Source organism: Antedon mediterranea, chromosome 5 (genome assembly GCF_964355755.1).
Source record: "Antedon mediterranea chromosome 5, ecAntMedi1.1, whole genome shotgun sequence".
Lineage (NCBI taxonomy): Eukaryota > Metazoa > Echinodermata > Crinoidea > Comatulida > Antedonidae > Antedon > Antedon mediterranea.
In genome coordinates this window covers 24,218,838-24,237,933 of record NC_092674.1, presented here as the reverse complement: position 1 = coordinate 24,237,933, position 19,096 = coordinate 24,218,838, and the positions used below count along the sequence as shown (strand labels likewise).

Below are 19,096 nucleotides of genomic sequence, written 5' to 3'. Positions count from 1 at the left end.
TTTTCTTAGTCAAAACTAGACGCAACGCAAAAACGTAGATGCAAATCAAGCGCGTTGACCAATGACAAGCGAAAGTTCGAATAATCCATCGCTTGTGATTGGTCAAATCACTTACGTTGCGTTATGTTATATTGCGTCTCCAATGAGAACCAATCATTAACCTCGATTTTAATCACGTGTCTCAAAGCATGATTGAAGTTTTAAAAAATGAAAAAAAAAACACTCACAAGCATATGTTTTTATTTCATTTGATTTATTGTAATGTTTGTTGGATAATGTTACATGTTTAGGCACCTAATAGTCTTGTGAACTTCGGCTAAACATTCTTACTAAAAATTAGCCCTTTTAATTGATTTTGGAGAAACGTTATTATAGTAAGAAGTAGAAAAGATAATAAGATATTATTGGTCCATCAAAAATGTTGGAATTCATTCAAACGGCGTACGCACAAAAATACATAAAAGTTACAAATGAGATTAGATATATTCAGATGATGAGATTCAGAGTAGGCATAATTATTATCAATAATAATATGTATTATAATATTTTTGCTTTTATTAGAATGAGAATTACCACTGTGTATCGTATTGCATAACACAATCAAGAAATATACAACTTATATTGAATAGATTACAAGTATCAATTAAAGTAGAATGTAATGGATAGGCCTAAAAGGAAAGTTAAATACATGAAATGTAATGTTTATACCAAAGTGCCAGTGTTTTTACCGTGTACATACAACGCACGCCAACTCGCGGTTAGCAATATATGGAGTGCATGGTAATGAACCGCAAATTCCTATGACTGGAAAAAACAGCATACCGTCTAGGTCTGCCATGGAGCCTGGTCTACCCTCAGGATTTATATCGACGCAAATCGATTCATGTCCCCCTGCGTGACTGTGGTGACCCCCCATTAATAAACCTTCGTACTCCTTGGTCCAGCCTTCGGGGCACGTACGCTTAGCTGGGATCATCAGATTTGTTGATCGGCCTTTTGTAAGACACACAGCGCAAATCATATCCTTGTCATGAGAGCTGGACCACGGGCTGTACGTGTTGGTTTGGTACTCCGCACCGTATAAGTTAGACCTCTCACCGCCACCATCAGTTGTAAGTTCTTCGTTGTATTCGGGTGCATCTGGTAAACAGAGGGGGTTATTGATACCCCCAAAATGTGAAAAATGACCTCCGCCGACGTATCCTAATTAATCAAATAAGAAAGATCAGTGAAAAAAATGAATTTGTTGATTTAGACCATTATAGCTACAACGTACAAAATAAATGTAAACGCACACAGCGGTGTAAGCAAACCGAAACGATTTCCTTTCAAGAGGCACTAATAAAATAAATTGTCTTTCCTTTGACACTTATACTTGTCCCCTAAAGGGTGTCACGAAACCTAAGACCACGAAAGCTAAGACCCCCTAAGACCTAAGATCACGAAAGCTAAGACCCAACACTAAGATTACAAATATTTATCTTTCGCACCTGCCTTGTATTTTAACTCCAAACATTTATTCTGAATACCACACCTTAGAATTGGCACTTTCATGAAAAAGAATCACATAAAAAGTAACAAATACATTTTTAAATTGATGATTTTACAGACGTTTTTCTTGCACCCAAAATGACTAGCCTACAGTACAGGGTGGACCCAGAGTACAGTAGGCCTACCCCATGTTCAATGTTTTTGTTTCTATGGAACGTCAAAAGAGCAAACATTATATAGAGGGCTGAAAACTCTGTGGAGTCCATCTACAGTGTGGATGGAACAATGTAAAATTAAAATTGTAATGATAATAGTATAATCATGCAAGTACGAAGAAATAAATACTGGCAAATAAATTTTAATTTAATTTAATTTTTGTTTTGTTTTCTTTCTGTGTTTATACTTGTACTATTATTGTTGCTCTTTTGGCGCTCCATAGAAACAAAAACATTGAGCATGGAGCTCGAGGAGTTACATTACAGTATACAAAGAAACACATCTGTAAAATCATCAATTTAAAGGATTTATTTATTTGTTATTATGTGTTTCTCCTTCTGAAAGTACTTATAAGTCCTAATTTTAAAGTGTGGTGTTCAGGATAAAGTTAGTCAACAAATTTGGAGTCAAAATACAAGAAAGGCAGGTGCGTAAGAAAAACATCCTCTGAACCAACACAATGGAGTAAATATATACCAACAAACAACCCGTCAAGTTTGTTTGTTGTAAAGAAAAAATATACATTACTCAACGGGCGAAAATAATGTGAGTTTATCTATGTTTTGCGGTAGTATTAAATTATATTTATGGTAATAAATTAAACCTACTGTGTTTAAAATTATGTATGGATAAACAAGTATTGTTTTTAAGCTGCAGTATATCTTAGTATTTGTAATCTTAGGTGTTGGGTCTTAGCTTTCGTGATCTTAGGTCTTAGGGGGTCTGAGCTTTCGTGTTCTTAGGTTTCGTGACACCCGTCCCCTAAATAGGGGTTGGCCGTAGTGTTGAAACACACTCTTCTTATTGTTTCACGGGAAAGTGTCCGCTTAATAGGATGTCACATGTTTTACTCTATTACTCAATTCACAAAGTCTGTCATTAATATATAATGTAAAATCGTATCCTACCTCTATATACTTCGGTGGATTGGGGATTGCATTCTTGACTACCCCAGTGTGTGTATATAGCGCTAGTTTTTCCTGTTTTACAAGTCATTGGTTTTTCTGGACAACCAGCGCGACGATAGTTCTCTGGTTGAGTGCCTAAAAAGTTACGTATACATTATGAATAATGTTAATAGTGCTATTCTTCATTAATACACTTTTACCAAAGCCTATATCATTTGTTTCAACTATTTATAATGAACACGAAGCTTAAGACACTAAAAATATGACTAACTAATAACAAAACGGTAACATATTTATATCACGTAACATTTCATATTCCTAAATATAGTTGGTTTAGTTTGTTTTATTGCCGGTCCGCCAGATAGTCTGATGACTTCCCCGCCAAATATGAACAACTATATTATTGAATTCAGTGTTTATTAGAAATCGACAAGTGGTGGCGCTCAAACGTTCAACCGTGTTTTCATTTTACAGTAGAACACAGTGGTGGCGCTCTCACAAACATTTCAATGCTTATCTTACAGTGGTACTCGAGTGTTTATATTATCATTATTTATGTATTGGCTACTAAATGTTAAACCGGTGACTCATACTATCTTGATTGATCCAAATATAATATAAATAGAATATAACAAAAAAAGAAAACTAAGTGGTACTCAAACAACAGCTCATTTATCAGTGGCGCTCGAGTGGTGGCGCTCTAACGATTCACTCTTCATTCCAATCAGAGAGATGTAATAAGCCGAAGGCTATAATATCATTGATTCTAATTTAAGTCAACTTGAAGATGTATTTTGTACTCAAAACCATGAAAAATAAAGATGTATAAAATCAAAATTTAAATAGGTAATTTTGTACTTTAATAAATTTATTCAAAGTAATGATTTCGCTTATAAAAGTGAAATAATCAGAAAATCTTTAAATTACGTTTTTTATCTGAAATTATATATATTTTATCCAATTTTTAAAGTAAAGTGAATTACTATTATGTGAAATGGTTTATTCAACAGAACAATATATATTATTATTAATAAATAAAGAGAAAGAATAAAAATTCATTTTCTTTTTTTGGACTACAGAAACTACACTACTACCACTACTACTACTAACAAACCGATTATGTTTTCGCTGTAAGTTCGATTGCAGATTGCCAATTAGAATCATTCTTAATTAAGTTCATAAAAAGTATCAAAATAACCGTCTTACCAACATCATACTCGCCACCAAAAAAAAAATTCCAGATATTGTTGCCCTCTTGATCTTTATACTGTATTGTTTCTTCCTGTATATTTGTTTCTTCTCCTTCTCCCTATAATAAGTTTTGGAAAATAATAGAAACATTTTTAGAATTTTCTATTTTTTGGTGGATAACAGCAATCGGTAGATTTCATAGAAGGTATAAAATTGTAATTAAGTACTCATGTAGCCTACGAACTCCTTTGTAACTTTGTGTTGTGACGTCGAGTCTAGTACTCATGTCAGAAAGCAAACGGCAACGACACTAAACAAGTTCTCAAATTTGGCAGTCGACGTACCAGTCGACATAGTAGACGTCTAAATCGAAAAGTCCCTATTTTTCTATACTCTGCCGTAATTTTCTACATTATACAAAAGGGTATGACAACATATCTGTAATATAGGCAATAAACAGAATCTTTGATTCATTTAACGATAGACCTAGCTTTTAAAAAAAATTGACTTACCGCCACCAGGCTCAGAGGAATAATAAGCAAAACAACGAGTACTTTATGTGCAAAAGCCATCATGTTGATCACTAATCAACCAATAGTCAACTAACATTTAATGGTTAACTGTCGGACTTATAAACTGACTTGGGTGTGAGAAAGCAGGAAAACAGATTAAATATTATATAACAACAAATTCAACAATCTTACGGCACACCCAATATATTTAGGCGCGTCAGTATTCAGGGACATTACGAATCGAAGGCAAATCTTGGTGGTATACGACCTTTCTCTAATCACGTAACCGGTTTTTTTTTTCTCGAAAACTAAAATAGTGTGGCAGGTTACAGACATTAGTAGAACCTTTGAAACTTTAATATAGGAGTCCCCTGAATAGGTTGACGGGCCATATAGTGTTCATAGTTCTCCTTATTCGTTTCACAAGCAAGTGTCCCTTAAAGGACAACTGTACCGAGGACCATATTTTAAAAACGTATTAGGGGTATACATATGATTTCAGAACCATCGCGAAATCGAGGATATCGCCGCACGCGCTCGCCGTACAGCCGTCGCCGTAAATTGCTGTGACGTCACAGGTGCATCGCATAATCTACTTAATGAGTTTTCGCTGTTGTTACCATACAATAGAATAGGTACCGTCACTTCAATTGCTTATTTAACCTTTTAAATTACTTAAATTTGCCAAAATGTTTTCCTGGTATTTTGAAGAAACACTTCAATATCCAGATAGACAAAACAAACAATAAAACAATTCAACTTTTATATTTTTTACGATTTATTTAAAAAGTGTGTTTACTAGAAATGTTCGCGCTTTGCGAGAGTTGTCTATGGGACCCGAAGAGTAGCTAGTAGAAACATGACGTATGACGTTCTGGAATCATTCAACCATATCGGACTCAAAACTTTTTCTCTGCTAGCTAGCGATTTTTGGGCCGTGTGCGAGCTTGCTCCTCCTCGTGTGTGTGACGGTGGTGTGATCAACATTGTGTAGAGTAGTAGTAGAGAGAGGGAACTGAAAATGCCGGCGTGTATTGTTTCAAATTGTCGGGAATACGAAAAAGCCCGATTAGATGGAATACCCTTTCATACCTTTCCAAATGATAAGGCGTTGGCCAGAAGATGGTTAACTGTTATTAGAAACGCTAATTTGAATCCCGGCTGTAAGCCGTCGACATACAGAACTTTGCGAGTTTGTGGAAAGCACTTCATGAAGTCAGATTACCTACCTGACCCAAAACACGATCTAGCTCCGCATCTTTACAAGCCAAAACACCGCCTGAAACCTGACGCAGTACCAAGTATATTTGCATTTAACAAACCTAGTAGTACAACTATGAGAAGTGCATTTAAAAAAAGACAGGAGGCTGGTAATCAAGAATCGGTAAGAACAATGATGAATTTACCACCAGAACAATAATATTAATAATTAGGCCTAATATATCAAAGTAAATTATAGGCCTAATAAGTTTTTTTTTCTTTTTATGTTTAGGCTAAGCCTAAAAAAAAATTAAAAATTCACTGGGCCTACTACTCTGTACATTATTAAAATATTACATTTATGATATAGGCCTAGGGATTTTAGGCTATGCCTAGCCTATAAATCCAAACAAGAAAAAATATAGCCTAGGCCTATGCTAGATAGTATTACTACTACTACTAGCTAGAGATAGGCCCTTTCTTAGTGCATTATTTTTTTTAAATGAAAAATGCTATAATGATGATTACTACTAACTAGGCCTACTAACTACTAGCCATCATTTGGTGATTGAGAACAACAACAATTAACACTAACTATAGTTTAAAAAAACAATTCTATTTTTTGTTACTGTGTAGAAATGGTATTAAAGAAAAATAAATATATTTAGTTTTTCACAGGCTCAGAATCATCACATACATCACATGATGTCCAAGAAAAAAAATCAGTACATGGCAATGATGAGGTATGATTATTTATGGTTTATCTATCTTCACCAACTTGTGAATGCGTAGTGTATGTAATATCAAATTCTGTAAACTATATAATATTATAATTTTACAGGACTTAAATGTAAGCTTTTCATCATCACATGGAAATGAGTTGATGGGATGGATACCAGAAGAGGACAGTTCTTCTTCCTCTGAAGAAGAAATAGAAGTAGTAGATGATAATGTTACAGGAAAAGTGATAGTCAATGTTGATAGTGTGCTTGAAATGTTTAAGCGATGCCAAGAATGCGGTCAGAAGATAATATCAACAAATGTGTTATACAGGGGAGCAAAAATAATTGTACATTGGCAATGTACTGAATATCACTTTGGCAAATGGGAAAGCTGTCCAGATGTTCGTGGAATGGCAGAAATCAATTTACTTACAGCCTCTGCTATTTTGTACAGTGGAAACACATATCAAGCAATTAATAATTTTGCTAAAATTCTTGATATGCATTTTTTATCATCATCAAGTTTTTATCAAATTCAAAAATGTTATTTGTTGCCAGTCATAAATGAAGCATATAAGGAACAACAAGATGTGATGATTGCCGAACTCATTTTAAGAAGTTTGGATAATGAGACTATCTCAATTTTGGGGGACGCCCGGTCAGACTCGCCAGGGTATTCCGCAAAATATTCTACGTACTCTTTTATTGAAGAGAAAAGTGACAAAATTGTTGATGCTCGGCTGATACAAGTGACGGAATGTTCCAGCTCAGTAGCAATGGAAAAGGAAGGTTTCATCAGAAGTTTAGAGTTTTTGTTGGGTCATGGCATCAACATCAAAACAATCACAACTGACAGATCACCATCAATCAGAAAAGTTATGAAGGACGAATACTGGGAGATATCACATCAGCTTGATTGCTGGCATGTTTGTAAAGGTATGATTGATACAGTAAAATAATTTTCTAACAAACTAAAACCAAATTAAATCCTTCATTTTTTTTACTCTCATCAGTATATAAATAAGCACCATATACATATTGTACAAATGAGCATTATATGAGTTTGCTCTAATCTATCTCATCTCGCACAGTGTAATTTCAATTGACACTTCTTCTAGTCTACTAGTGTAGCACCAGCGAGTACAGTATATACTGTAATCATGTTTGTAAAGTTCATAAATTGTTTTACTAATACTATATTGTATATTTTATCAAATATTTCAGGCATTAAAAAGAAAGTCTTGGCAAGTGGTAAAAAGAAGGGAAATGAGCACCTATTATTGTGGACCAAGAGCATAACAAACCATTTGTGGTTCTGTTGTGCAACTTGTAAAGGTGATATCCAGGTATGACCACTAGTGAATTTTTTTTTCAATCGACAGGGGTGAAGAGGAAAAGCAAAAGTAATGAAACTCTCATAATAATAACAACTTTATTTAAAACGGATGCAACACTTGAATCACCATATTGGTGTTTTTCACAAGGCCGTTACTTACTACAAAACTATTTATACTATTACACAAGTTATCAATTACAAAAAAAAAAAAAAAAAAAAAAAAAAAAAAAGATTTCATGAAAAAATATAGAGTTTCAAGTATATTTTATCTTTGGTCATTTATCATTTTTTTAAATATATGTATATTAGGAGCTGTAATTGCATTTGAGTTTATAGCATTTAAACTATTCCATAGCTTTGCGCCAGAATACGAGAAACTTTTCTTTTTATACTCAGTTTTTGCCTTATGTAAACTTAGAATATCTTTTGATCTAGTATTATATGTTTGTTTGCGTTCATAGAATCTGTTTCTTAAGTAGGATGGTGTCAAGTTATTCATTATTTTATACATTGTGACTGCTTCGTTGTAATATTGTTTTTCTTCTAAATTAGGCCAATTTAAATCTTTGAGCGCCTGTGAGCTAGAGTCATACCTAGATGTATGTGTAATTATTTTAGCCGCTCTATTTTGGAGTACTTGGAGTTTATATTTGAGGGTTTGGTTACAACGACCCCATACTACATTGCAGTAGTCAAAATGGTGGGCTATGATAGATTTGTACATTAATGATTGAATATTTTGAGGGAAAATATTGCTGCATTTTTTTAGATAGTACAGACCTGATATTACTTTATTTTTCACCTGATCTATTTGTTTATGCCATTTTAAATTTTCATCGATAATAACACCTAAATGTTTACAGTTATTTACCTTTTCAAGTTTTGTACCGTCTATATTAATATTAATATCCATGTTAATCAATTTATTTAATTTTTGATGAGTTCCTAAAATCATATATTCAGTCTTTTTAATGTTTAGACTTAATTTGTTACTTGCTAACCATAGTTGTACATGTTTTAGATCAGTATTTACTTTGCTTATTATATCGTGTATGTCTTTAGATGCATAATATAACGCAGTGTCATCTGCGTACATGCTTACATTTACATGAGAAACTGAGTTAGGTAGATCATTAATATACATGATAAATAGAAGGGGCCCTAATATTGATCCCTGAGGGATTCCACAAACACTATTAGACTTTACCGAATCAACATTGTTAATATTAGTAATATGTGTACGATTTGTTAAATAATTTTCAAACCATTTGATAACATGATTAGCAAAATTAAAATTGTGTAGTTTTTTTATTAGTATCTGGTGATTAACAGTGTCGAAAGCTTTTTTGAGATCAAGCATTATTAGTCCTATGTATTTACCATTTTCAATACTGTCAATCCAATCTTCAGTTATATTTATTAATGCCGATGATGTCGAGTAATTTGGCCTAAATCCAGATTGTTGATTGTATAATTTAGGGTTGATTTGTGGATAGAGTTGGTCAAAGACAGCGCGTTCAATAATTTTTGATAAAATTGGTAGTACAGAAATTGGCCTGTAGTTAGATGGTTCACTTCGGTCGCCATTTTTAAAAATTGGGCATATTCGTGCATTTTTCCATTTACTTGGGAAGTCGCTGGTTCGTAGAGATAAATTAATTAAAAATGTAATGGGTTGTACAATTGAGTTGATTGCTAATTTTATTAGTTTAGCAGGAATTTCATCAGTTCCTGTAGCCTTTTTGTCAGATAATGATAAAATTTGTTTATATACATATTCCTCGTCAACAAGTGTGAAATTGATTTTGTCTTCACCTTGATTTGGGTATTCATAATTTACATGGTTATTTTCAAATTGAGGAATTTGTTTAGCTAGGTTAGGTCCTATGTTTGCAAAAAACTCATTTAAAGTATTAGCTATCTTGTAAGAATCTGTTTCAAGGCCATTTATTGTATTTATACTACTTATAACACTTTTTTTATTCTTAGATGGTACAATATATCTTATGTTTTTCCAGATTATTTTGGAATCTTTTGTATTTAATTGTTCAGAGAAATAATTTTTTTTTTGATCTCCTGATATTGTAATTTACTTTGTTTTTTAATTCACGGTATTCGTTCCATAATTGAGGACAATTTTCTTTACTCGCTCTTTTTTTCATTGAGTCACGTTTTCGCATTTGTAATATTACATTTTTTGTGAGCCATGGACTATCTTTATTTCGAACCCGTTTTTTCTTTAAAGGTACATGTTTATTAACAATTTGTAAAAACTTGTCTTCAAAAAACTGCAGAGCGTCATTCACATTTGTATATGAAGTTATTTCATGCCAATTTACATTTAACATATCAATTTGTAGTTTTTCCTCATCAAGGTTATTATAGTTCCTTTTTGTTTTATATTTATGGTTATGTTTTGGTTTTTCTTCTTTACCAATGACAGCGTAAATAGCTGAATGATCACTAATTCCTGTGTTAAGTACACCCGAGGAAGAAATTCGGTTTGGAAAGGATGTATAAAAATGATCAATCAGAGTTTTACTTTGGTTTGTTATCCTTGTCGGTTCAGTTATAATTTGTGTTAGAAAATGGTTATTAGTTATATCCATTAATTTTTGTGATGTGCTTAACAAGCCCTGTCAATATACTGTAAACAAAACAAAAATATATATTTATGTACATCATCATATTGATAATTGATATATAAAATACTCAAAATTAAAAAATCAGTTCTGCTTTATACTGTGTTTATTATTAATAAGTACTATATAATTAATACAGAAATAAAAATAAAGTTGTGTCCAATAAAAAATATTGCAGTACTATATAAACTGCTCTTATACTAGTATAAAAGAAAAAAGAGCACCATCATCATCATTCTCTAAATTGAGCTTTACACTATTTTTTTACTAATGTTTAGGTACTCAAAAACAGGTGGAAATCAATTTTAAATCACGTGGTAAATGTTCACAGATGGGAGGAAGATGGGATTGAGAATACCTGTGCACACAGTGCCCTAACAGAAGAAGAAGCAGAAAGCAAGATATGGCTAGAATATGATTCGCCAGCCTATGATGCTTTGAAAAAAATTGTACTGGATAAAAGATTAGATAATGATCTTGGTCAACTTGGAGAATTTAAGCATACTGGTGGGTGTGAAATGTTTTTTGTGTAGACAATAAGAATTAAACGTTAGTGTAAAACCCATTTTACTTACTCACTGCTCAATTCTTCAATTCAGGTACCTTAGAGTCCTATCATGCCTCGTACACCAAGTTTGCCCCAAAACGAATTCACTTTCATTATGGTTCTATGCAAGGCAGGACTCAGCTAGCAGTTATAGATCATAATGCTAATGTTGGCAGGAAACAGGCACAAACAATTGCAGGTAATACTTATAATGCATGTAATAAAATAATAAGACACTTTAAGTTAATATACAACATTTTATTATATTCTCTGTTCACCCATGTCTAAACTGTCTAGTCCAGCTACATAATAGGCCTATTAAAAATGATTTGTTTTTCTGAATTTAATTGTAGGTGATCTTCGATACAAAATGGTTTGCCCAAAACGGGGCGATGGATCATGGTCTGCCAAAAAAATTTATGAAGCTAAAAAATATGATTACGTTGTTGATCTGGTTGAGAAGACGCTACAGAGACGAATGGACCCAGGTATAAGGTACAGATATACAGAATCTGCAGTGCCTCTTCCAGAATTACCAAAAAACATCTCAAAGCAGGAACAACCTTCTAAAGATTTATTAATAAATGAATATTGTCAAAGAACCGAGCAAATTATGGATAATCAGTAGATGATTATGATGGTGATGATTTAAATACTGTTGTTATACAAAGTTTATTTTTCAGTTTAATCGAACAAATTATGCATCATCAGTAGCAGGCCAAGAAAAACCTTTGTATGTTCCATCAGGTGAAGGAAACTTTTCTCTAATTTTCTTGACCAAACAAGCTGGCAATACCATTCTGTTCTTGTAGCCTAGTTTTTCACCTTGTAGAATCCATTGTAGTACAACTCTGTAAGCTACAAGGCGGTATTGTCTGATAATTTAAAAAAATGAATGACTTTAGCTAAGTCTGTTAAAAATAAAAAGTGCCATGTTTTCTATATTTTGTTTTACTCACTGCTTGTTGATATCTAGTATTCTATATAGTAAATGGTTATTAGAGTGACTTTTGAAAACATGGTCATGCAAAACAGATTTAGTGGTCAAATGTATTTTTAAAAACAAAACATATTCTTGTGCTTATAGAGTAGTTCTCTTGAGTTTAACACAATGGAACTAGCGGCAAAATGAATGTATTATGTAGAAAGAATAAAAAAAATAAATAAAGGAAGAAAGATATCTTGAATAAAAAACCAAAAGCCTTACTCATTATTTAGTTGGCCATGTAGGCCCCTTGGTTTCGGAAATTGTTTCCAGTTGTGTCGATGACTTCGAAAAAATGTTGTCAAAACACTTGTATTTAAGTGTGCTTCAAGATCACAATGAGATGTAATGCACCGTAATAATAAATCGTCATCTTTTTCCATTGGAGTTGTAGTAGGCCTCTCTCTCTCTAACAAAGACATGTTTGTTGAACTTCATTGCAACATACACATTCGTCTTCCGTTGCCATTGGTGTACAAAAACCACATGTACACCAAAAACTGTCATTCAGTCTACTTACTAAAGCTGTTGGCAGGGGTGCAACTGCACTATTATTCTTCTCCTTTCTTCTGCGCTCTATCTCGGTTGGTGAGTATTGTGGTTCAAATAAATATGGTCTTGGAACAGAATAAAAAATATCGTCGTCACTTCCATACTCTTCTTCTTCTGTTTCATGCACTTCAGCCATGTTTTATCGTTATATGTGTCTATGATGAAATTAAATGAGAGTATTAAATTGGGCTATATTAAATACCGATTTGATATGCACTGCCTAGTAGGCCCTGGGTCTACCTAGTAGTATTCAATCCATCTGCCTAACCCTTCCTCTAGCTGGGCACAATATGATTATGAGTGAGGATTTCGAGTAAAATATTATTAATATTATTATAATAAGTTCATGAATTTGTAGGCGTTCATAAACGGCGGCCATGCCCCACCCATGCCATGGCCAAAGGCCCAAAATAATCAGACCCACTCTAAGCTAGTAGTAGAGTACTACTAGGCCTAGGCTGGTACTAGGTAGGCATAGTACTATACTAGGCTCTTGCGCATATCAATTAGTAGCCTATTTATTATAGGCCTAGCCAAGTAGTAGAATAGGCTTACCCAGACTCCTACTAGGACTAGGCTAGGCATATATATAAAAGAAAACAGCGGCAGCAGAGCCAGAGGGGACCTAGGCCTAGGTTAGGCCTAGTTTTGTTTTCCAAAATTGAAATTACGAGACCCTGACACAAAAACAAACATAATCTAATTTTTTTTTTAAACTTACGTGATAAGCCCACGATCAATGCTAAAAAACTTGTCTGGAAAAATTACAACTATCTCACACACGTCACACAGTTTACCACATCACCACACGTCACATACACACCACCACCACACCACACAGCAGCAGCAGAGAAAAAGTTTTGAGTCCGATATGGTTGAATGATTCCAGAACGTCATACGTCATGTTTCTACTAGCTACTCTTCGGGTCCCATAGACAAGTCTCGCAAAGCGCGAACATTTCTAGTAAACACACTTTTTAAATAAATCGTAAAAAATATAAAAGTTGAATTGTTTTATTGTTTGTTTTGTCTATCTGGATATTGAAGTGTTTCTTCAAAATACCAGGAAAACATTTTGGCAAATTTAAGTAATTTAAAAGGTTAAATAAGCAATTGAAGTGACGGTACCTATTCTATTGTATGGTAACAACAGCGAAAACTCATTAAGTAGATTATGCGATGCACCTGTGACGTCACAGCAATTTACGGCGACGGCTGTACGGCGAGCGCGTGCGGCGATATCCTCGATTTCGCGATGGTTCTGAAATCATATGTATACCCCTAATACGTTTTTAAAATATGGTCCTCGGTACAGTTGTCCTTTAAGATATTAGGGTTTTAACCAAGTTAATGCAGTATCCAAAAGGATAGAGTACTTAAATTGACAGACTACACATTTTATTGTTATTATTAGTGTAATTATTTTCAAACTTTCATAAATTGAAATGGACAAGGTATAGAATTTGAAAAAAATAAAATAGAATTTTTTTTTCAACTAAAAAGTGACATTGTTCCATTTGTAAACATGTTTCTGCTCAAAATTAATTTCCTATCAACAACACCAACTTTTGTCAACACAATCAGATATTCTAGGCCACTCATATATAACAATTTACCACAACACCGCCTCCCGTCCACCTCCATCCCCTCAAATTCTTGTTCTGCCACCCGCTGCTCAATCTGCAAGATTCTCTTGGTATCGATATGTTCGACATCTTCTTGGTCGTTGTTTCATGTTCCATGACTTTCTAGATTAACTTATTCTTTCGTCATTTGAATTGTTGTATTCGTTATAAATATTCCCAACAGCTGTACATTTATCTGCTCATCATTTATACTTTATTTTCTCAACTTTTATCTACTGGTATAATCTAAATTGTTATATTGTTCTTGTTTATATTTTTAGTCGCGTGGAAGCGACTCTATAGTTCACTATGTCGGTCGGTTGGTCGGTCTGTCTGTCGGTCTGTCTGTCTGTCGGTCCGGTATCACTATGCGTTTTATCGCTTTCTGACCTTATCTTGATATCAGTTTAATCTAGCTAGGTCAATTTTTCACAGTATATTCCTTATGGCCAGGAATCAATGTGGTTATGTTTTCACGGTGCGCAATAAAAAATTACGCGGTCTACGCACGATTTAACGAAATCACGTTTGTAATCATATCTTCACAACCATGAATCACAATTAAATAAAATTTGGTACTCATAAATTTCAGGGCATAAATCATCATATGGCAATACAATTACGTGCGTAGCGCATGTAACGCATGCGTACGCGCGCTTAAAATTTTCAAAATTTATTTTCTATGAAATAAGAGTACATTTCAGGCAATTTTAAGCGTTTACAAAATTGCCATGACTGCGCGTTAAATGTTATTGCGCACTCTTTTTGCCCGATTTCTGTTTTCTTGACTTACTTTTCAACTCGAAATTACGTTATACGAGCACGTCGAAAGTGACAGGCTACGCACGTGTAAATTAAAAAAATATAAATGTTTTTAAACATTTCAACATTTCTAAACATGTTCAGTAATTTCGGTCAGTATAGTTCACTATGTCGGTCGGTCGGTTTGTCTGTCTGTCTGTCTGTCTGTCTGTCGGTCTGTCTGTCGGTCTGTCGGTCTGTCTGTTGGTCCGGTATCACTATGCATTGTAGCACGCGACTTAATGGCTGTTGGCCTTGTTTATATTATTAATTATTAATTTGTCAAGACAAAAGATTTTCATCTTCATGGAATTCTGCCTTCGTCCGTTACTTTTTTTCAATAATCTCAATCTGTAATTACTGATTTTTATTTCCTTATTGTCTTTTGGACGAATGTATTTTGAACTGAATATTTAATGGTTCCTCATATGATATAAACTATAATAATTTTAAGATAGTTAATTGAATCAATCACACTAAGACAATTATCAAACAGAGATTAAAGTAGGTCCTGGGGGTTGTATTTGGCTGGTATAAAAGGGCTAGAATGCTTCTTCCTGAGTTGTAGGCCTACACGATGATACTGAAAAGTGTACCAAATCAGTTGGCGCCCTCAATACTGTATTTGGCGCCCTCTTTACTCTATTATATACGTATCTGTTTAGTTTATTATTGCCAACTATTATTATTGATAACTACCAACAGGCTCTCAACGCAGGAGAAACCTATGCATATGCCTACGTTTTGCAAAAAAAAAGAATCAAAAATTAATGTTTTAATCACTGGCTACCAAAACAAAAAAAATGTATGGGGAAGAGAGCGTATAATAATATTGAAAAAGTATTAAAGACAAATGGTAACAACAGTTAAATTAATGCAAGAAACAATGTGCTACATCTTTCTAAATACAATTAATGGTTAATTGTAAATAAAAATAAAATAAAAACAAAGATCAGGTGTCAAATGTCCAACAGTGATTTCAATTGAAAGTGAATGAATGAATAGATCTAAAGCCATTTCCGCTTATGCACACATTTATGGTTAAAAACTCAATACTATGATAATAATATATTTCAATGTGTTGTTAATGGTAAAAAACCGATTGGGACCTTAGGGACCTTAAGAAAAGTCTTGGGGAAATTGATAGTGTACATTAGTAAAAACTGGGTTTTTTATGTGATTTTAATGACATTATTTATTACCATGTTTTTTCTTTATATTTAAATTAACATCTTTTTAAAATTGTAAATGAAAGCATATGGTTTTATATTGAAATCAATCATCTCTTTATGTAAATATTTTAACTACTTTTAACACTGTAACAATCGTAGTAATATACAATAGAAAGAGAAATATTCATACAAATAATTAATTGTTACAAATGTACCTTAACTTTTATATATAATATATATATACATATAAAACAGAGAATTATAATAAAAGTGGGAAGACCCCACACAAGACAAAAAAAATGGATTTTTTTTACAAATGACACCATAGAACAATGTGAATATTGGGAACGTATAGTTTATTGTTGTGACAGTGGGGATCAAGTTAGTGGCCAGGCATCTCAAACATAAATATGCTTAAGATCCAATTAAGCCAAATCCTTATGTAATACAAAACGCGCACATAGATGATTGAATTCGTACAGTACATATTTCGTTTCACAATAAACTAATGTGAGTGTCACATTCAGGAAATGTGCAATTTTAAAACGGCGGAGTAGAAGAGACCTCTCTTGTATGTGGATATCGCTAAGTAAGTGTAAATCATATACTAAAACCATAGGTTTATTAACAGCAGTGTAATCTTAATTTTATTGTTATGATATTATATTTTATTTTAAGGAGGGGGGGGGGGGGCAGGAAGGAAGAGAAGAGGAAGAAGAAGGCGTGGGGGTGGTGGTGGATGGATTTTAAAAGAAAAAGTGGAACTGCATTATAGTTTTGGAACGTATCAATCGCAATGTTGTAACTTCTCATTCATTTTTGCATTTGACTGGTAAGACATGCGATGACATGGATTAGGCTGTGGATGTGACATCCTTAGTGATTTTAGAATGTATTGGATAAAACTCGATGTTTCGATTGAAAGGGTGCAGAAACCTATCTGTAGGTTTATTATTGCGAAAACTATATGATAACTACCAACAGGCACTTGGAGAATTAAATTTAGAGAACCTTTTTAAACGCAAGAGAAACCTGTGCATAAGTTTTGCAAAAAAATAAGCAAAAATGAATGTTTTAATCACTGGCTACGAAAATGAAAAAAAAATGTTTCATCAATGCAACTTAGAAATAAAAGAAATACAAAATCCCTATCGCAAAAACTGAAAGATTTAAAAATAGTCCTATAGTAGTAAGTAAACAACTGAATTGGGTTCACCAATTAGAACCTTTTTTTTATTGACATATTATATTTATATACATTTTACCCTTGAGATATCTTAATTAATTGTGTAATTTCTGATTCTCTTTTATGTGTAAAGAATACATCAATTCAGCTGCCTTTGTATGTCATTGTTTTTTAATAAAGATACCGAGATATACAATTAATTGGTAAAAACGTTAACTGAAGAAGGAAAGTTTTTACTTTCAACATTGTACAGTAGGCGTATTTTGAAAACCATTTATAAACACAATCCTGTTCTGTTTTCAATGACATTCTATATTATTTTTGTTGATTTGTTTTTTTTGTTGTGTCCCTGGGGTACTGACACACCTAATAAAAGTCGTAATCCACCATACATGAGGTGTGCCGGCAGATTTTCATTTAAATTATTATATAATATTTAATCGGGTTTCCCGTTTTCTCGCACTCCTTATTCGGTTATAAGTCCTGAAATTTAGTAATTAAATATCAGTTGACTATTGCTTAATAAGTGATCAACATGATGGTATCTCATAAAGTAATCGCTGTTTTGCTTATTCTTCCTATCCTGGTTACGGTAAGTCGATTTCTAAGATAAAATTAGGGTTAGAATAAATATTACAAATTAGCTTTTGATATTAAAAATGTCCTTTGTATCAAGACTCTTAGTAATTTTTTTGCTTATATGCGCTTTCACCACAGATACAATTTATGCTAATATAGTCTTTTGTTATATGTTATCATACAAAAGTGATTATTTAGTGTTTTTATTGTTTGTCATTCTTTAAAATTAGGGACAAGACATACAATATAAAGACAAAGATGAAAGCAACATCTGGAATTTCTTTTTTGGCGGTGAATATGATGGAGGTAAGCTATAGATTTTGCTACGAACATGCATTATTAGTTTTGAATATGCATTATTAGTTTTGAATATGCATTCTTAGTTTTGAATATGCATTATTAGTTTTTAATATGAATTATTAGATTTAAATATACATTATTAGATTTAAATATACATTATTAGATTTGAATATGCATTATTAGTTTTGAATATGCACTATTAGTTTTGAATATACATTCTTAGTTTTAAATATACATTCTTAGTTTTAGATATGCATTATTAGTTTTGAGAATGCATTCTTAGTTTTGAATATGCATTATTAGTTTTGAATATGCATTATTAGTTTTGAATATACATTATTAGTTTTGAATATGCATTATTAGTTTTGAATATTCATTATTAGTTTTGAATATGCATTATTAGTTTTGATCATGCATTATTAGTTTTGAATATGCCCTATTAATTTTGAATATGCATTATTAGTTTTGAGAATGCATTCTTAGTTTTGAATATGCATTATTAGTTTTGAATATGCATTATTACTTTTGAATATGCATTATTAGTTTTGAATATACATTATTAGTTTTGAATATGCATTATTAGTTTTGAATATGCATTATTAGTTTTGAATATTCATTATTAGTTTTGAATATGCATTATTAGTTTTGATCATGCATTATTAGTTTTGAATATGCCCTATTAATTTTGAATATGCATTATTAGTTTTGAATATGCATAATTTGTTTTGAATATGCATTATTAGTTTTGAATATGCATTATCAGTTTTAATTATTCATTGTTAGTTTTGAATACCGGTATGCATTATTACTTTAAATATGCATTATTACATTTGGATACGGTGTAGTATATGATATTCAAGAGCTTAGCCTATTTCATTTTTTATTGCATATTGTTCAAAACAGACCAACAAAAATACCATTTTAAATATTTCTTTAACTTTAATTTAAGATTTAATAACTCCAGAAAATGCGATGAACCACCGAACTGGTTGCCCGGCTGTTTCTTGTGGCACAAGAAAATCCAGAGTTGTCTACACACATTGGGGTAGTACAGAATGCGGACCAGAGTCAACAGAGCTCGTGTATACTGGTGAGTTTTTTTCTCTAAATAATACTGAAATAAGAAATAAC

General features: G+C 32.7%; 1 protein-coding gene across 1 annotated transcript; it reads right to left on the bottom strand.

Moving 5' to 3' along the window:
* Positions 1 to 273: 273 nt before the first annotated feature.
* Positions 274 to 18,891, bottom strand: LOC140048988 (uncharacterized). The gene is made up of 4 exons (XM_072093795.1): positions 18,883 to 18,891; positions 3,822 to 3,924; positions 2,616 to 2,750; positions 274 to 1,203 (listed from the first exon to the last, which is right to left on the bottom strand). The coding sequence occupies exons 1-4, from the start codon at positions 18,883 to 18,885 to the stop codon at positions 725 to 727; spliced, it is 720 nt and encodes a 239-aa protein (XP_071949896.1). The 5' UTR covers positions 18,886 to 18,891; the 3' UTR covers positions 274 to 724.
* Positions 18,892 to 19,096: the final 205 nt, after the last annotated feature.